At 49.4% G+C, this 19,813-nt stretch overlaps 1 protein-coding gene across 6 annotated transcripts in view; it reads left to right on the top strand.

Annotated features, from left to right (window-relative positions):
- Positions 1-19,813, top strand: part of DLG2 (discs large MAGUK scaffold protein 2) — an 895,737-nt gene that overhangs the window by 5,420 nt on the left and 870,504 nt on the right. For all 6 annotated transcript variants that reach the window (XR_014469831.1, XR_014469832.1, XM_083170304.1 and 3 more), the window contains exon 2: positions 8,518-8,649. Coding sequence is in view for 4 of the 6 variants with exons in the window: in XM_083170304.1 (XP_083026430.1) it covers positions 8,518-8,649 (132 nt within the window). In the remaining 2 variants the exon portion in view is untranslated. The remainder of the gene's footprint in view (positions 1-8,517; positions 8,650-19,813) is intronic.

Raw genomic sequence — 19,813 nt, forward strand, 5'->3', positions numbered from 1 at the left:
TAACCCCTGATCAGTTCTGTTATGTCAACGCATTGTACATTTTCAAAAAATGTATATATTAACAGGTAAAACAGTCCAGATCTGGTAGCACCATATATTTATTAACAGGGCAATGTATACATTGTTGTATGTCAGTGACTCAGGATTTTAGATAAGCTTTTGCAGAAATATGGCAATGCACGGTGAATAACATGCAAACAGTTCCCTGGGCAAACAGCTGTTGTGCCAGTCATGGGAAAAAGAGGTGCCATTAGTGCTGGATTACGGTCTATATAGTCCTGGGGCTGAAAATGTTCAAGGGTCTATAGTTAGAAGGGGAGGAGCTGTGACCATTGATGTGGGGGTGTGGCCAGAGCCATGTGGGTGTGTACTCTACCTATACCATGCGTGACACTCTCTCCTTCAATATATAAAAATAAAATATTTGCATAATTTTGCATTACGGAATTACAATTGAAATACACACATATTCATATTTTACCTACCTATCACATTATACATTTTTGTTGGTCTGAAATATTAACGATAATTAAGGATGATCTTGAAAGTTTATGCACAGTATGTGAAAATAAAATCAGAGCACATTAATGGTAATCTGGGTTTACTTAGGAATTCAAAGGATTATTTCATGTTTCGCGACTATAGATGTCTGTATGAACTAGTATTATCGATACATACGTGCACAGGTTCAAACACTCAGTCCTCAGGACCCCGCACAGATCATGTTTTCCAGGTAACCTGTGGATTTTTAAAATGTGACTGTTGGTCCAACTTGCCCAAAGCTTGGACAGACTTCTTCCCTCAACACGAGAGGGTTAGGGCACATTGGGACAGATGTATTAAGCCTCAACAAGAGATAAATCCAAGGGTGATAAGGCGAGATTAACGTCCAGCCAATCAGCTCCTTACTGACATTTTTAAAACACAGCTAGTAACATGGCAGTTAGCAGGTGATTGGCTGGACGTTTATCTCTCCTTATCACCCTTGGATTTATCTCTTGTTAAAGCTTAATACATCTGCCCCAATGGTCCTTCTCGCTGAAGCCCCATCCCTCCACCACCGAAAGGGCTACAGTCGGTAGGGTTCCCTCTGTCTTGCAGCTTGGGGTCGCCGGAACGTACCCAAGGAGGATCCTGTCCAATCCATACTTGCCTACACGTAACAATTTTCTTTCCGTGTAATGCCCAGAAGGAAAAGCAGGTGGGTGGCAACAGTGGTGGGGTGGGGCTAATTGCATCATTAGGTCCCACCCCCTTGGGGCTAAAATGATGCAATTAGCATAGAGTTGCGTCATTAGGCCCCACCATCTCCACAGGGACAGGGGATTTACTTGATTTATTTCCCATTCTGCCCTCTTCACTAGGAAGTGGGTCGAATACAGGAAGGGTCTGGGGGGGCTGCTTTCCCCACCGCGCCCTTGTCATCGGGCTTTGCGTTCCCATGGGCACAGCCCTATCGCTGCTGCCCCATTCCCCCCACCTGCACAGTAGGGCTTAATTTAGACATGATCGCTGATGTGCGAATTCGCACAGTTGCCGTTTATGTATAGCCAGCGCATATATATGGGCTGCAATGCGCGTGCGCAACACCTGCTAGCAAAGGAATCCTGCTGCTTTTTTCCTTCGCTAGCCTTTCGCACAGTGATTGATATGAACAGAATATTGTCTAGTGTGTACGCACCTTTAGACGCTATGAGTAAATGTAAGTGAAGCAGTTTCTCCTGAACACAAATCTGCAGATTAACACTGGACAAAGTAATGACGATACAATGCAGTGGTGCATTGCTGACTGACGGGAGAAGGAATTGGTTACCAACAGAGGGGATAAGCTGGCTAATTGTATCCACATTTAGGCTGTAAATCCATGTACAGTGTTCGCTGGTAATCTCTCTGATCATTACATAACCCTTCATCTGGTGCCTGCATCTAAAATTATATCAATCACTGTAGTAGAGAACCCGGGCCCTTATTCTGATCGGTGCGGATATATCCGCGTGCGTTCGGCCCGCCGATGTTTTGTGTCTGCGCATGTGCAGAGGCGTCTCTGCGCATGTGCGAGCGGGGCGTACGGCCAAATTCCGCATGATATGTGAACACTCCGAACAGGGGGTGGAGAGGGGCGTGAAGGGCTATTTGGGCTCATTACCATATGCATATGCCCCGCGTTTCATGGGAGTTCCCATGAAAACGCTGGGCGTACGTATGGTAATGCGGCCGTGACGCACGTGTAGGGGGCGGACATATGACATCGCCGGATGTCAGCTGCTGCCCAGATCTGCGACCATCGAATGATGGGGGAGGTTCCCTTAGATGGAGGAGGCGTATTCCGTGAAAAATACATGTGCGGTCCGTTCGGCCAGCTTCTTACCGCATACGGACGGAGTTGGCGATCCGTATGGAAGGCAGGGTTTCGCACGCACGGTCCTGGCCGCATAATCGGCTCCGGCCGCACCGATCAGAATAAGGGCCCCGGTAACAGCGCTGAAAAGCACAGCGGGGGATTAGAGCGGCCTTGGGGGTTTATGCGCGTTTGCTGGCTCTGAAAACCAAGCCATCGTTCTGTCTATTTGGTTTAATTTTAAACTTTGTTGTCGATTTTGTTTCAATTTTGCCCTGGTGATCATAAAATACGAGGGTGGATCAATAAGTACCTGTGTCAAGAATCAAGACGAAAACTTTTCACAAAAAGTTGTATTTATTTTTTCACCATAATCTCCGTTCACGGCAATACGCTCTTCCCCAACGTCCCTGTATGTGTGTCTGATGGTGCATGCATGAGAGGCCGCAGGACTACGCCGCACAGACACACAGCTGCCATTGGACACACATACAGCCGCAGCGCAGCCGCCGTGCATTGGCGGCTGCGCTGCGGCTGTATGTGTGTCGCCTGCCCTGTCGCCTGCCCTGGTGTCAGCCTTGAAAAATAGCCCTGTGACTGCATGGGGATGCAATCAGGGCTATTTTTCAAGGCTGACACCAGGGCAGGCGACAGGGGGGGGTCAAGTGGGACGGGTCCCAGAGATCTGAAGGGCCCCAGAGTTTCCATACCCCGGCACAGCCACTGCCGGTACTAGCTGGCCTGTCAGTGACCCTTGCAGCCCGGCCATCTACTGTGCACCATCTGTCTGTGGCTGAGTCTGACTGACTCACTGTGTGCCACTGCCGTCTACTGTGTGTGCGTCCTGCAGCTTGGCGCTCAGAGCCATCTACTCTGTGTGTGCGCACGGCCTGGGGCCGCAGGCGCACAGCCGTACCCACCACTGGTGCTGTGGCCTCAGTCTCTGGCTTCTGTACTTTTACTGCGCATGTGCAGGTCGTCTGTTCCGCACTCTGTGAAAGACCTGCCCTGCCTGATTGTAGTGCTCAGCGTTCTTTTGTGAAAGTGACAGATCAGCAGCAGGAGCCAGGAGCCAGCAGGAAGCAGCAGCCAGGAACCAGGCCAGCAGGACTGAGAACGAGAGAAGTCCGCACCTGAAAGCAGGATCTGGAGCAGCAAAAGGTTAAATGAGGCTCATGCAGAAGAGCGTTGTGTGGATTTGGGATTAGGTGGGGGGCCCCAGAAATATCATTGTACAGGGCCCCAAGATTTCTGCTGCCGGCCCTGGCTGACACACAGGTGTTTGGAAAAACTAAAGAGGGGCAGGTGTGTGGAATTACTAATGTAAAGGTGCATACACAATGTACAATTTTTTTTGACCAATTTCGTTGAAAGACGTTTCCATTGAACCCAGTGTCCTGGATGAAATATGTTGATGAAAGATGTTGATGACAGACGAACGACGAATGATAATGCGCATACCCACCAGTTGTTCATCAAGATTGTTCGTCAACTGTGCATGCAGCTCAATTTGGATATCTTTCAAAAAGAGCCTATAAACTGTAGCTAGATCTTTCGTCTGTCGTCAATATCTTTCGTCAACGAAATTGGTAAAAAAATTTGTACAGTGCTTATGCACAAGTATAAGGGGCCTACTATTGTGTTGCATTATGTGTGAAATGGGTATATGGTGTGCTACAATACAAAGAACCCCCCCCCCCCCTTTGAGTGACCACACCCCCTTTTTCTGGAGTGCGGCCCTCGAATATCTTCTGGAAGTATTAAATGGCCCCTCAGCTGAAATAATTGCTCACCCCTGCTGCTTTAAACCCTTTAAAAAATACTATTAATCAAACTCACTTAGGCTTCTGTACTGACGATGACCTCCTCGTTTGAGCTGAAAATTTTCCCCACGAACCACATTTTCAGATTAGGGAACAGATAGAAGTCGCAGGGAGCCAAGTCAAGCGAGTACGGTGGATGCGGCAACAATTCATGGCGCAATTCATGCAGTTTGGTCGCAACAATTCCGGATGAGGGAGCTGGTGCATTGTCGTGGTGGAAAAAAAAAACCCTATGGATCAATCTGAAATTTGGTATGGTGGTGTTTGAGAGATGGTAGTACACGATAGTAATATCAACTGTCCTCAGCAACGCCGCCTGTCTTCACACACAGGTACTTATTGATCCACCCTCGTATATCTGCAAACACGAAAATCTTCTGACCCTTAGGCTGATAAAATCTACAATGAAACGTTACCTATCCGCTCAGTCTGTCTCCGCTGCCGGCAGTTGGAATTTGCGGAGCATGTGCATGCATTGTCATTCAGTAATCTCTCTGCCTGCGAACTCGCATCCAAGCGCTCAGGTCCCGCATCGGACCATTCGTTCTTTTTAGGTCATACTGTGTATACAGAACTCGGGCCAATTCAGACCTGCTCGTTGAGCCGGGCATTCTCCTGCCTTCTCGTAGCAGGCAGCTAACATCACATGACGTCAGTGTCCTCCCACCAAATCGCCGATGACCATGCACCCGAAAAGTAAGTCCTGGGCTACCTTTCGGCTGCGTTCAAAGGAAAAATGATTCGATGGTGAGCAAACATTAAATCACCAGGGCCAGATGGGATTCATCCGAGGGTATTAATGGAATTAAGGGATGAACTAGCTACCCCCCTACATTATATCTTTAGCAAGTCACTATCGTCAGGTATAGTACCAAAATATTGGAGAATAGCAGAGGTAGTGCCAATATTCAAATAAGGAAGATCCCGCTAATTACAGACCCGTTAGTTTAACATCAATTGTGGGTAAACTATTTGAAGGATTTTTAAGGGATGGTATCCAGGAATATTTAGGTCATCACCGTCTACTCAGTACTAACCAACATGGGTTCGTGAAAAATCGTTCATGCCAAACTAATCTACTAGGGTTCTATGAAGAGGTTAGCAAAAACCTCAATAATGGAAATGCTGTAGATGTGATTTTCCTAGATTTCGCTAAAGCATTTATCCATCTTTGCGGACGATACAAAACTTAGCAAAGTCATCAAATCATCAGAAGATATCACTATGCTTCAAAATGATCTTGCAATTCTAGATGAGTGGGCAGAAAAATGGAAGATGAGGTTCAATGTAGATAAATGTAAGGTTATGCACCTTGGGAGACACAACCAGTGTGCAAGTTACAACCTTAGCGGAGAGGAATTGGGTAATTCCATACTTGAAAAGGACCTAGGAGTCCAAATAGACAGCAAACTAGGATGTAGTGCCCATTGTAATGTAGCTACAAAAAAGGCCAACAAAATTCTGGCATGTATTAAGAGGGGAATGGAAACTAGGGACTCAAGGGTAATTATGCCACTATATAAAGCATTGGTGAGACCTCACCTAGAGTACGGAGTACAGTTCTGGGCCCCACACTATAAAAAGGACATCATAGAATTAGAAAAAGTCCAAAGGCGAGCAACAAAGCTTATTAGGGGAATGGAGAATTTAAGCTACGTGGAGAGATTAAGCAATTTGGGACTATTTACATTAGAAAAGAGACGTTTAAGGGGGGACATGCTCAACATGTACAAGTATATCAAGGGCCAATATAAGGAACTGTCACACACCCTCTTTTCTACTAGAAAGGAATCTAGGACACGAGGGCATGAGTATAGATTAGAAGAAAAAAGATTTCATTCAGCTAGTAGAAAGAATGTCTTTATGGTCAGAACAGTCAAACTCTGGAACTCTCTTCCCAGAGAGGTGGTAATGGCTGGCTCATTAAATGCGTTCAAGGCAAAGTTGGACAAACATTTACTGGAGAAAAACATCCATGGGTACAAATAAGAAATATAATTTGTCTGTAAAATACCAGAACCTACCAAATCAGCAATGGATATCTATACCAGGTTGAACTAGATGGTAAATCGGGTGTGCATTCTAAGATCCCCCCCCCCTCCATGAACTAGATGGATGCAAGTCTTTTTTCAGCCTTACCTACTATGTAACTATGTAACTATGAAGGGGTTTTCCGCTGTGCAGGTGCTTGTGAGAGAATGTCTAAGCGCACACATCTCCTTGCAGCGTAGCGAAAGGATTCAGGTAGTGGGAAGAGGGGGGGGCGTGCTTTTGTTGGGGTGCAGCCTAGCGAGCAGGACTGAATTAGTCCCTTAGTTATCTATGTCTTACTGTAGGTACAGAACCAGGCAGACTGTACAACTCTACAACAGAACAACAGTAAATGGCAGTTATTTTTCAGCCTTATGGCTAAATTGGGAAAAATCTCTAAAATCCGGGCAGTTGGAAGACCCTCCCTGTGCGCACCTGCGGAGGAGCGCGGCCTTGGGATATCCCTGAGACACGAGGCACCTATTGTGCTGCCTCTATTGTGGTTCATTGCAAAGGGCAAGCCGGAGGAGGCACAGCTCAGAATGCCTCGTGTTGGTCCTGACTGCGCGCGGGAAGGGAGTCATAGACCGGATGTTTGGAGAATTTGGGGACAGTGGTGCACTTAGGGCCCGATTCAGACTCATTCACTAAGCTGTATATGTGCGCAGCCTAGCGAACAGGAAAACGCAGTCCTGTGGAACGCCCGCCCCCCCACCAATCGAATCCCCTCACTAGCATGCGAGGGGCTGAGTATGTTAACACAACCCCTCGCACGTGTCCGCAAGGAGAAGAAATCGTTCGATGGTCTCTCACCATCGAATGATTTTTCCTGCCTTCGATAAGAAAAGTCAGCCTGGACTGAATGTTCGAGCGCCTGCTATTTGCTGAATCTTGTTGCATCAGCTCGGGCAGACGTCGATACGCCTGCATCTGCAGGGCTATGCCCAGCGTTTGTATGGACACGCCCATAAAACGCTGCCCGGGTTCTCTGCATCTACCCACTGCCAGCCCCCTTCCCGCCCCTCCTGGAGCAAACGGCCCAGCAAGTGTGAAACTTGCCGAGGCCACTTGCTCCCGTGGTTTGCGCATATTCGCGCATGTGCAAACCAAAGTCATGGGGCCGAATTCAGCGCCTTATGTACGGGACTGAATCAATGGATGGAGATGGCGCAGGTTCCCATGTTCCCACTCCATTGGGCACTTTGCAAACCTAGAAGAAAATCAGGATGGCCAGAGGGGGGGTTTACAATGTCGGGTCCAGTGACGCTGCTTCCAAAGACGTAGCCACTGGACTCGGTGTGCCCAAAAAATCAGGCAGAGGCGCCCTCTGTTTTATGGAACAATGGCCTCTGTCACCCCCAAACCACTGCAGCCTGTCAATCATGTTGTAACTTAGAGGCCACTGCGTCTGTTATGCGGACAGAAGTCTGCACATGTGCAGTACGGGGGTAACATCGTCAGAGATATATGAAAACCATCGACTCTCGACCTCAGTTTGTAGGCAGTTGTTAGATCCCATCAGTGCGGGATACTGGATGTGCACATGACAAATACATATGATAAGGCCCCGTACAATACTGTGACTTGGCGTAACCCTTTGAGTTCCAAGTGATAGGTGTGATAATTGCCAACATTTATATTCATCATAATGACCTGTAATGTTACTGTATATAGGAAATATCATTTTTTTTTACACATTTTTTTATTTGAATTTATATAACAAATGGGAGCGGTGCCGGTATTTTTAGCAGATATTTTGCGCATCTCTTACAGAGATGTTGGCACTGATTTATATTTGCGCGCCCTAGAGAAATGATTAGATGACCACCAAATGATTTCTTCGGCAGCGGCACATGTGAGGGGATACGATGGTGGTGGTGGGGGGGGGGGGGGGGGGGTATTCGGTGGGATGACCCTCTGGGACTCGGTAAGCTTACAACCAGAATGAGGGCCATAATCTTTATAATAGCCCTTATTCTGGTTCAATCGCAAAGGCAAATTCCTTCTCAAATGGTCGAAACCATGTGCACTGCAGGTGGGGTGGATGTAACATGTGCGGAGAAAGTTACATTTGGGTGAGTTATTTTGTTTCTGGGAAAATACTGGCTGCTTTATTGTTGCACTGCAATATAGATCTCACTTTGAAGTAAAACCCCGCCCAAATGTCTCTGCACATTACATCTGCCCCACCTGCAGTGCACATGGTTTTGTCCATTTGAGAAGGAATTTGCCTTTGCGAGTGAACCAGAATAAGGGCCAGTGTGTAATATTGGAGTATTACAGAACATGTGTAATGATGTCTTACCTGTTGACCTCTCCCCTTAGATACTGAGCGAGCATTATTACTGCTGGAAGGATACTGCAGCAAGCTACAGGAACCGGCCGAGAGGCAGCTCCGAGAGGCCATAGAGAAAGTCGTCTGTATGTTTAAGAGCAACTTGTTCAACGCATTAATAGGTAAGTGCCCTATACAGCCAATCACTGTGCAGGAGATGCCAATAGGCTCCGCCCTGATCCGCCTGTACATCCCCTCAAACTGCCCAGAAACACCCACTTTGGTCTCAGACACCTCCCCTTTTACTGGCTGTCCCACAAAATAACAGGAGAATTAGGAGATAGGTGGATTTTACCTTAACACCAAGGGGGAGATTTATCAATGTTTGGAGAGAGCTAAAGGGGGTGATTCAGGTTGGCTTGTATTTATGCAAATTCGGTACTCGATAGTGTGGCACCTGCATATCGGTGAATATTCGCATGTCCAGACCTGATGTGGGAACGCCTTTGGCGGCTATCACAGTCGTCAAGGCGTTTGCACAGAGGGTGGCGATCACGGGGTGGATCAGGAGGTTGGAGGATCGGGACATCCATTGTTTCCTGGGAGTGCCCACAAAAACAGTGGGTGCTACCAGATAAACGCTTGGCGTCCCCATGCAAAAGCAGACGGATCAAACCCTGTACGAGGCAGGTGGCGAACTTCATATGACTTGAGCCTCCACCCTGTTCTAAGCTATTTACGAGGCAAATAAAAGTCTAGACGGTTATTTGCAAACGGTAAAAAAAAATCATTCCATGGTTGGCGATATACGCTGCTTAGCAAGCGGACCTAAATCAGGCCCAAAGTGCCAACCAATGCACTGCCCACCTGCTTCCTGTACAGATCTAAGACACCAGAGAGGTAATTTTTCAAGCCCAGTCTGTAACTTGCCAGTTAGGAGCTGATTGGCTGCTGCGTTATTACTTTCCTCTTTATCACTTTGCCAATGTCAATACATCTGCTCCTAAATGTTTTTTTGCACGCAAGTTTTTTTGGGTTCGATCTTGTATGTTTCGTAAGGAACAACCATCAGTAGAAATGTATAACCTCACCATCAGTAGAAATGTATAACCTCACTGGCTCTGCTAAGGGGGCTCGTTCTGCTAAATCAAGCAAATGTTGACCTTTTAACCTGTCTACATTAAGCACTGTCGAACTTTCATTTGTTGACCATTTGTACAACTTAATTCATGTGGGCAAAATGTAATAGGGTGCAATTTATAGTAATGGGTCGATTTTTTTTTTTTTGTCAAAAACAGCCAAAATCGCACAAGTAGTATCCTACAGTTTGCAATAATAGTATAAATACTGTTAATGGTGGCCATACATTACTGCAATGTATCTCAGCAATGTATGGCCGTTCAACTCAGGCTCCGCCCCCCCTGAGCTGCAGGATCCGATGCGACCCTGTTCCCCGCCGTGTGGAGGGCCAACTAGGAGGTCGGACGGGCAGCAGGTCCGACCTCTGGCTCAGGTCCGATGTCGAAGGACCACGCATCTCACTTGAGGGGGACGTCAAACACATTCAGTTTGGCCCAATTTCTTGGCCCGATCCGTTGGGATTGGGTAAAATTGAGCTAGTTTATGCAGTGCAAAAGTCCCGTTCCTGTATTGACCTTGTTTGAGACACTGTTTGTGGATGTCCAAGTCTCCACACTCAGTATGATAGGATCCCACGTGGTGTTAAACTCACACTGAGTCGCTGGAGTGGAGAAGGTTTGCAGGTAGTTTGTATGGGGCGCTCTGACGCGTTTCGCAGGGATACCCAGATTTTTCAAAGATAATCGTACAGTTTGGAAACTAACATAAAGATGGGGACAGACACACAGAGGGGGGAGCAGCAAACACGAATGGGGAAAGAAGTAATCCCTTTCCCGGGAAGCTGCTGGGAGTTTAAGGGAGATTGTTTCCCTCGGAGAAGTGGCGTAAGTGTATGGGGTGTGGTATAGCGCAGACAGACATAAGCCTGACTGCCGGGACTCAGACAGCGGGGCGAGCGCAACAAAGCCCCTCGCGGGCACAGTGGTTAGCCACGCTCACCACCTATTCTATTTTCCCTGTGGGGGTCATCCAAGTGTATGGGACCTTAATACCGGGTTTTGCTGATCCCTAAATATTGGCTGTTTATGAGCGGTGCTGTTCTCTAGTATTTATTATTTACTACCTGAAGTTCTTAGCGCTGACTTACCTGACGCTGACATACCTGACGCTGACATACCTGACGCTGACATACCTGGCGCTGATGTACCTGGCGCTGATGTATCTGACGCTGAAGTACCTGGTGCTGATGTACCTGGTGCTGATGTACCTGGTGCTGATGTACCTGGCGCTGATGTACCTGGTGCTGATGTACCTGGTGCTGATGTACCTGGCGCTGATGTACCTGGTGCTGATGTACCTGGTGCTGATGTACCTGACGCTGACATACCTGGTGCTGATGTACCTGACGCTGACATACCTGGCGCTGACATACCTGGCGCTGACATACCTGGCGCTGACGTACCTGGTGCTGATGTACCTGGCGCTGACATACCTGGTGCTGATGTACCTGGTGCTGATGTACCTGGTGCTGATGTACCTGGTGCTGACGTACCTGGTGCTGACATACCTGGTGCTGATGTTCCTGGTGCTGATGTACCTGGCGCTGACGTACCTGGCGCTGACGTACCTGGTGCTGATGTACCTGGCACTGATGTACCCGGCGCTGATGTACCCGGCGCTGATGTACCTGGTGCTGATGTACCTGGTGCTGACGTACCTGATGCTGACATACCTGGTGCTGACATACCTGGTGCTGGTGTACCTGACGCTGACGTACCTGATGCTGACATACCTGGTGCTGGTGTACCTGATGCTGACGTACCTGACGCTGACATACCTGGTGCTGACATACCTGGTGCTGATGTACCTGGTGCTGGTGTACCTGACGCTGACATACCTGGTGCTGACATACCTGGTGCTGATGTACCTGACGCTGACATACCTGGTGCTGATGTACCTGACGCTGACATACCTGGTGCTGGTGTACCTGACGCTGACATACCTGGTGCTGGTGTACCTGACGTTGACATACCTGGTGCTGACATACCTGGTGCTGATGTACCTGACGCTGGTGTACCTGACGCTGACATACCTGGTGCTGGTGTACCTGACGCTGACATACCTGACGCTGACATACCTGGTGCTGGTGTACCTGACGCTGACATACCTGACGCTGACATACCTGGTGCTGGTGTACCTGACGCTGACATACCTGACGCTGACATACCTGGTGCTGGTGTACCTGACGTTGACATACCTGGTGCTGACATACCTGGTGCTGACATACCTGGTGCTGATGTACCTGGTGCTGACGTACCTGGTGCTGACGTACCTGGTGCTGACGTACCTGGTGCTGATGTACCTGGTGCTGATGTACCTGGCGCTGACGTACCTGGCGCTGACGTACCTGGCGCTGACGTACCTGGCGCTGACGTACCTGGCGCTGACGTACCTGGCGCTGATGTACCTGGTGCTGATGTACCTGGTGCTGATGTACCTGACTCTGACATACCTGGCGCTGATGTACCTGGTGCTGATGTACCTGGTGCTGATGTACCTGGCGCTGACATACCTGGCGCTGATGTACCTGGTGCTGATGTACCTGGTGCTGATGTACCTGGTGCTGATGTACCTGGCGCTGACGTACCTGGCGCTGACGTACCTGGCGCTGACGTACCTGGCGCTGACGTACCTGGCGCTGATGTACCTGGTGCTGATGTACCTGGTGCTGATGTACCTGACTCTGACATACCTGGCGCTGATGTACCTGGTGCTGATGTACCTGGTGCTGGTGTACCTGACGCTGACATACCTGGTGCTGACATACCTGGTGCTGATGTACCTGGTGCTGGTGTACCTGACGCTGACATACCTGGTGCTGACATACCTGGTGCTGATGTACCTGACGCTGACATACCTGGTGCTGATGTACCTGACGCTGACATACCTGGTGCTGGTGTACCTGACGCTGACATACCTGGTGCTGACATACCTGGTGCTGATGTACCTGACGCTGACATACCTGGTGCTGATGTACCTGACGCTGACATACCTGGTGCTGGTGTACCTGACTCTGACATACCTGGCGCTGATGTACCTGGTGCTGATGTACCTGGTGCTGGTGTACCTGACGCTGACATACCTGGTGCTGACATACCTGGTGCTGATGTACCTGGTGCTGGTGTACCTGACGCTGACATACCTGGTGCTGACATACCTGGTGCTGATGTACCTGACGCTGACATACCTGGTGCTGATGTACCTGACGCTGACATACCTGGTGCTGGTGTACCTGACGCTGACATACCTGGTGCTGGTGTACCTGACGTTGACATACCTGGTGCTGACATACCTGGTGCTGATGTACCTGACGCTGACGTACCTGACGCTGGTGTACCTGACGCTGACATACCTGGTGCTGGTGTACCTGACGCTGACATACCTGACGCTGACATACCTGGTGCTGGTGTACCTGACGCTGACATACCTGACGCTGACATACCTGGTGCTGGTGTACCTGACGCTGACATACCTGACGCTGACATACCTGGTGCTGGTGTACCTGATGTTGACATACCTGGTGCTGACATACCTGGTGCTGACATACCTGGTGCTGACGTACCTGGTGCTGACGTACCTGGTGCTGACGTACCTGGTGCTGATGTACCTGGTGCTGATGTACCTGGCGCTGACGTACCTGGCGCTGACGTACCTGGCGCTGACGTACCTGGCGCTGATGTACCTGGTGCTGATGTACCTGGTGCTGATGTACCTGACTCTGACATACCTGGCGCTGATGTACCTGGTGCTGATGTACCTGGTGCTGATGTACCTGGCGCTGACATACCTGGCGCTGATCTACCCGACGCTGATGTACCTGGCGCTGATGTACCTGGTGCTGGCGTACCTGGTGCTGACGTTCCTGGTGCTGACGTTCCTGGTGCTGACGTTCCTGGTGCTGACATACCTGACGCTGACGTACCTGACGCTGATGTACCTGACGCTGACATACCTGGTGCTGATGTACCTGACGCTGACATACCTGGTGCTGGCGTACCTGGTGCTGACGTTCCTGGTGCTGACATACCTGACGCTGACGTACCTGACGCTGATGTACCTGACGCTGACGTACCTGACGCTGATGTACCTGACGCTGACATACCTGACGCTGACATACCTGGTGCTGGTGTACCTGACGCTGACGTACCTGACGCTGACATACCTGGTGCTGGTGTATCTGACGTTGACATACCTGGTGCTGACATACCTGGTGCTGACATACCTGGTGCTGATGTACCTGACGCTGACGTACCTGACGCTGGTGTACCTGACGCTGACATACCTGGTGCTGGTGTACCTGACGCTGACATACCTGACGCTGACATACCTGGTGCTGGTGTACCTGACGTTGACATACCTGGTGCTGACATACCTGGTGCTGACATACCTGGTGCTGATGTACCTGACGCTGACGTACCTGACGCTGACATACCTGGTGCTGATGTACCTGGTGCTGACGTACCTGGTGCTGATGTACCTGGTGCTGATGTACCTGGTGCTGATGTACCTGGTGCTGATGTACCTGGTGCTGATGTACCTGGTGCTGATGTACCTGGCGCTGACGTACCTGGCGCTGACATACCTGGCGCTGATGTACCTGGCGCTGATGTACCTGGCGCTGATGTACCTGGTGCTGATGTACCTGACTCTGACGTACCTGGCGCTGATGTACCTGGTGCTGATGTACCTGGCGCTGACATACCTGGCGCTGATCTACCCGACGCTGATGTACCTGGCGCTGATGTACCCGGCGCTGATGTGCTGACGTACCTGGTGCTGACGTACCTGGTGCTGACGTTCCTGGTGCTGACGTTCCTGGCGCTGACGTTCCTGGCGCTGACGTACCTGGCGCTGATGTACCTGGTGCAGATATACCTGGTACTGATTCCTGGGGACGTTCTAGCATCCCTCCAGGGCCAGCAGTGTCCGTGGTGGCCCGGGAGGGAGACTGGAGATTTAACTTTATTGGAGACTGGAGATTTAACTTTTTTTTTATATGATAACTATTACTGCAAAGAGCTGAGCAATGGTGAGTTCAAACACAAAGGCACAGAATGTCCAGAACCATCTGCATACAGTATATACCTGCGCACCTGCAGCCCATGTTTTTCTGTGCTCTCCCAGTGTCCTGTTCTATGACCGCTGGCTCACGTGTCCTTAGCATATAATAAGCCATTACCTACCTAGGGCCACGTCAACAGTCGCATGGTCCCACCGGCCAGCAAAAACACCTGTATGTCTCAGCCATTTAACAGATGGTAGCAATGCGGGGGGGGGGACGGACCCCTCACATGCGCCTGCGCAGTCATTCGATAATCGGCAGCGTTCGGAATTTGCAGTCCAGAAGATGGGTTTTAATGAGGTCCCCTGTACTGTGTGATTCCTGTTTAAATTCCTTATTCTGGTTCACTTGCAAAGGCAAATTCGTTCTCACATGGACAAAACCATTTGCACTGCAGGTGGGGCAGATGTAACTTGGGCAGAGAAAATATTTGGGTGAGTTATTTTGTTTCTGTGCAGGAAAAATACTGACTGCTTTATTTTTACACTGCAATATAGATCTCACTTTCAAGTACTGTAAAATCCCACCCAAATCGAATTCTCACATGCACATGCAGTGCAGCATGGTTTTGTCCGTTTGAGAAGGAATTTGAGTGAACCAGAATAACCCCCTAAATCAGATCTTTTCCGACCAGACCGAGAACACTGTAACACAACACAGCTCTTTACAATACATATTTTGCCTGAAGAACGGCTTACATTATTAGAAGCGCCTGCTGTTTTTAACTCTTTAATCAGCTTTGGTGAATGGAAATTAAGAGGTTTATGTAGGGTCATTTTATAATTTGTGTTCGTCTCAAATAAAATGTTATATGTTTTACTTGGATTTAATGTGGCCCAAATAGCGCTAATCCCCTTATGCGGCATTAGATTAAAATTAATCTCCCCGCGGGCGCCTCTGACTCTCTCTGTGTGCGGAGGACGCGGCCTCTCCATGGTGTGTTGGTCTCTGAGATTGCAATCAGCGGCCATGTTTTGTATTCTCATAATCAGTATCACAGACTGCTGGGAGAGCTGGCAGCGCAGGGAGAGTCTCCGGCAGCAACCCAGCATATCCGGAAGTGCTGGCATGTCCCCGGAGCGATGTCAGCAGGGACTTCTCATGAGGCCACACCCCCTCTACCCAAGGCCTTTCCTCATACTATACAGACACAGGACACTACACCCCAACATGACCTGTCCACTGGCCAAAATACATCTTTTACACCCTATGCCATTGGTTCCCAAACTGTGTGCCGTGGCACCGTGTGGTGCCTTTGGAGACTTGCAGGGGTGACTTTTCACACGGCCCTCCCAATTTCTTCAAAGGTAAACGTATATGGGGGAAACACTCAGCGCGTAAAAAGCTGATTTATTTACATAAAAACATACACAAAAATATAAGAATAAATAAAGCCTGGTACCGTATCGGGCCGTTCACAGAAGGCTAGTTGTGAGGTATATGTGGGGATCAGATGTTATAACCCAGGTGGATCCCTGCATACCATCTCCAGAAAACAAGTCCCAGAGTTAGCTCTTAGATAAGGTTCCCAGGTAACTCCAAACCACCAACGCGTTTCGACCTTAAAGTCTTCCTCAGGGTGTCCATGAAACTAGTGTTCCCGCTAGGCTGTTTTAGCGGGGCGCTGCACACCGCCCGATTTTTTAAGGGCAAAATGCGCCCTGCCCCTCTAGCAGCGCCTCGCTAAAAGAGCCTGCCTCCGACCCCGCCGGTGTGACCGGAGAAGCCCAGCGCCACCGTAGATGGCGATGCCCGGCGCTTCCCCGGCAGTGCAGAGCCTTCAGTGGGGCCAGGCCCGTCCCCTTCAGTGACGGCCGGGCCCACCCCTTTTCATGATGGCAGTGGCCGGGCCCACCCCTTTTCATGACAGCAGTGGCCGGGCCCACCCCTTTTCATGACGGCAGTGGCAGGGCCCACCCCTTTTCGTGACTGCACGGCTCAGGCATGCCCCTTTTGTGATGTTGGTGACCTGGGACTGCCCACAACAGTGACGTCGGCGGGCCTGGTCTGCCCCCTTACGCTGCCCCCATGCTGCGGTGCTCTGCCCGCCCAGATTCCTAGAAGGAACACTACGTACTGTAGCGTAATTCGTAATCCGTAACCTTTCGCTATTGCTTTACATTAGACATCTGAGGCATGCGAAGTGGTGATTTTAAAAAGCGACATCTGGTGGATAATCGCTGGTATTGCACTCATCCGGTAACGCCATTGCCAATCACCGAGCTGTGATACGTATTGCGCTGCCTTGCGACTAGGTTTGCTGTGACGGATTGGCAGAACAATCGCCATAGGCCGGCTAGACGAGAGTGGCTACATCTGTAGGGCAGATTTACCGATCTTCCGTATTTGTTGATTCGTATTTGGCCGATTACATAGGCAGACGTATTTCGCCGCATTCGTATTTAGCGACCATATATACAGCCTCTAAATACAAATACGAGTCGGCAGCCTGCACAGTTCAGTCAGATCCATGCAGGCTGCAGTGTGAAAAACTGCAGCCCCCCTTCTTTGGTGGGGTCCCCTCTTTCCCAGGATCCCGGCCCATGCTGACTGGTCAGGAGATTTGTATAAAAAGTCTCCCTTTGGCTGTGGCATTACCCTGCTGGATGGTTGGGCCTGGCGCTGGTTCTCGAAAAACAGTGGACCCCTAGACGTTTTGTCCCCCTTATTTTGGGAACCAGGACTGGCCCTTGAGCCTGGTGCTGGTTTTAAAAAAATCCAGGGGGCCCCTTACTCAGTTTGCCCCGTGATTTTTTTAAACCAGGACTGGCTTTTTTAGCCTGGGGCTGGTTATGGCCGGGGGAGGGGGGGATTTTTAAAAAATTATTTATTTATTTTTAACTTTTTCTTTTTCTGCCTGATCCGTGCAGGCTAAAGCCAAATGTTTTCCCAGGCGTATTTTTTCCAGCAATTAGCGGCCGTATCCCGCTAATTAGCAGCCATATTTTACATACGACCACTTAGTAAATTAGGAATCACCATTCAAATGAATGGCGACTCCTACTCGTATTCATTCGATGGCGTATACATTCGTATTCGTAAATATACGAATATGAATGCGCCATGAATAAGAATTTACATATTTTAGACATAGTAAATACCGAAAATACATGTACGCAGTCATATTTGCATATGACTGCTTACGAATACGCCTAAAATACTTGTATTTTCGTTACTAAATTTCCACCTATACCCCCGACATGACCTGACCACTGGACATGACCATAATACATCTATTACCAACCGACGGCTGCAGTTTTCTCTCCCCAGCAGTGTGTGCTGAGCTGGGGAGAGAGGCTGTGCTGCTGCGGCATCCTGTCCTCTCTACTCCCACTGCCGAGCTCTCTCTCGGCGCCACTGCCTATACGCAAGGAAATGCTGCCTCATTGACATTTGTAGCAAACCCTATGGCAGGTTCCGTTTCTCCATCTGACATTGGCATTCTGGAAATGAAGCTGCTTGCACTGACACTCCCAGAACACGCCCACTGAACGGACCATTTGTGCGCGCACTACTAACCACTTCCCTACCGCCGCCAGGACACGTTTCTGCTGCACTTCTGAAATTGTCTCTCCCCATGTTTGAGCGTTTATTTTGTGCAACGCATGCGCCGTGGGCAGTATCGGAAATTTGTGGGCATGCTCCGTTGCAAAAAGATTGCTGGACTATCTGCATTGCTTGTGGACTGTGGGGGTTATTCTGGTTGGTTTACGAAAGCAAATTCCTTCTTTAATCCCTTGAGTGGTATGCCCGAAAACTTTCCGGGCTCAGCTGTGCTGCCGCAGCGGGCTGTCCCGGAAAATTTCCGGGCATACCACAAATATGAAATAGGTGCGTGCCAGTGGTGTCCAGGCACTGGCGCAGCACCTCTAGAGCCCCCCTTCCCCAGTCATTTCCCCAACCCTCCCATCACCTGTTCTACGGCGATCGCACGCCGGAGCTCTTCTTCCGCCAGCCGCCTGCCGCCATACTTTTAGTAGCAATGACGTAGGCGGCAGGCTCGAAGATGTTCGGGGCGGCTCGGGGGGACTCGGGAGCGCTCAGGCACCCGAGTCCTCCCGAGCCGCCACGAACATCCCCCAGCCTGCCGCCAACGTCACTGCTGAATGTGACAGGCCGGCGGCTAAGGCAACGGGGACAGCAGCGGCAGGGAAGCTCCGGAGCAGAGGTGAGGGAGAGGGGGCTTCCAACTGTGGTGGGTTTTGCTGGGGCAGGACAAACCTGCCCTGGTAGGTTTGTCCTGCCCCAGCCAAACCTACCACTCAAGGGGTTAATGGACAAAACCATGCTGCACTGCAGGTGGGGCTGATGTAACATGTGCAGAGAGATTTACATTTGGGTGAGTTATTTTGTTTCTGTGCAATGTGTGTAAATACTGGCTGCTTTTAGATTTCAGTTTGAACGCACCCCACCCAAATCTAACTCTCTTTGCACAGGTTACATCAGCCCTAATTGCAGTGCACATGGTTTTGTCCATTAAAGAAGGAATTTGCTTTTGCAAACCAACCAGAATAACCCCCTGTATGCGTCTATGAATCAGGAATTCCCATGCCCTGGTGATACAAATAGAGAATTGCAGCATTCTGGCTGTTATGCACCTCATTGCCACCAGGTGGAGCTCTGTAACTAAAATTAGGCAAGTACCATCTACTGTACTGTCAGATGTCTCGCCTTGAGCTAGTTCATTTGACATTAAAGCATCTGTTCCTAAAAAGAACAATATTCTCTTACGTGTTCTAGATATAATCAAGAGGAATCCAGTTACACAAATTATACGTATGCAGCTCTAACATCCTGTAATCCAGCAAACCATTTTGCATGCTGTACATCATGATGACCGAGCACTATGTTGGTGATATCTATGTAATTGTGTTTTTCTTAAATAATTTTTGGCATTAGAAATCTTTCTACTCACCTGATTCCCCATATGTGTGTGTTATCATCAGGGCTACTTTTCAGCAGGCTCCAGCAGGAACTGAGGCCCTTATTCTAGTTCACTCTTTCTGACAAAATATTTCTTAGATGGACAAAACCATGTGCACTGCAGGTGAGGCAGGAGTAAAACCCCACCCAAATCTAATTATCTCTGCACAAGTAACACCTGCCTCACCTGCAGTGCACATGGTTTTGTCCATCTAAGAAAT

Source organism: Crinia signifera, chromosome 2 (genome assembly GCF_055691185.1).
Source record: "Crinia signifera chromosome 2, ASM5569118v1, whole genome shotgun sequence".
Taxonomy (NCBI): Eukaryota; Metazoa; Chordata; class Amphibia; order Anura; family Myobatrachidae; genus Crinia; species Crinia signifera.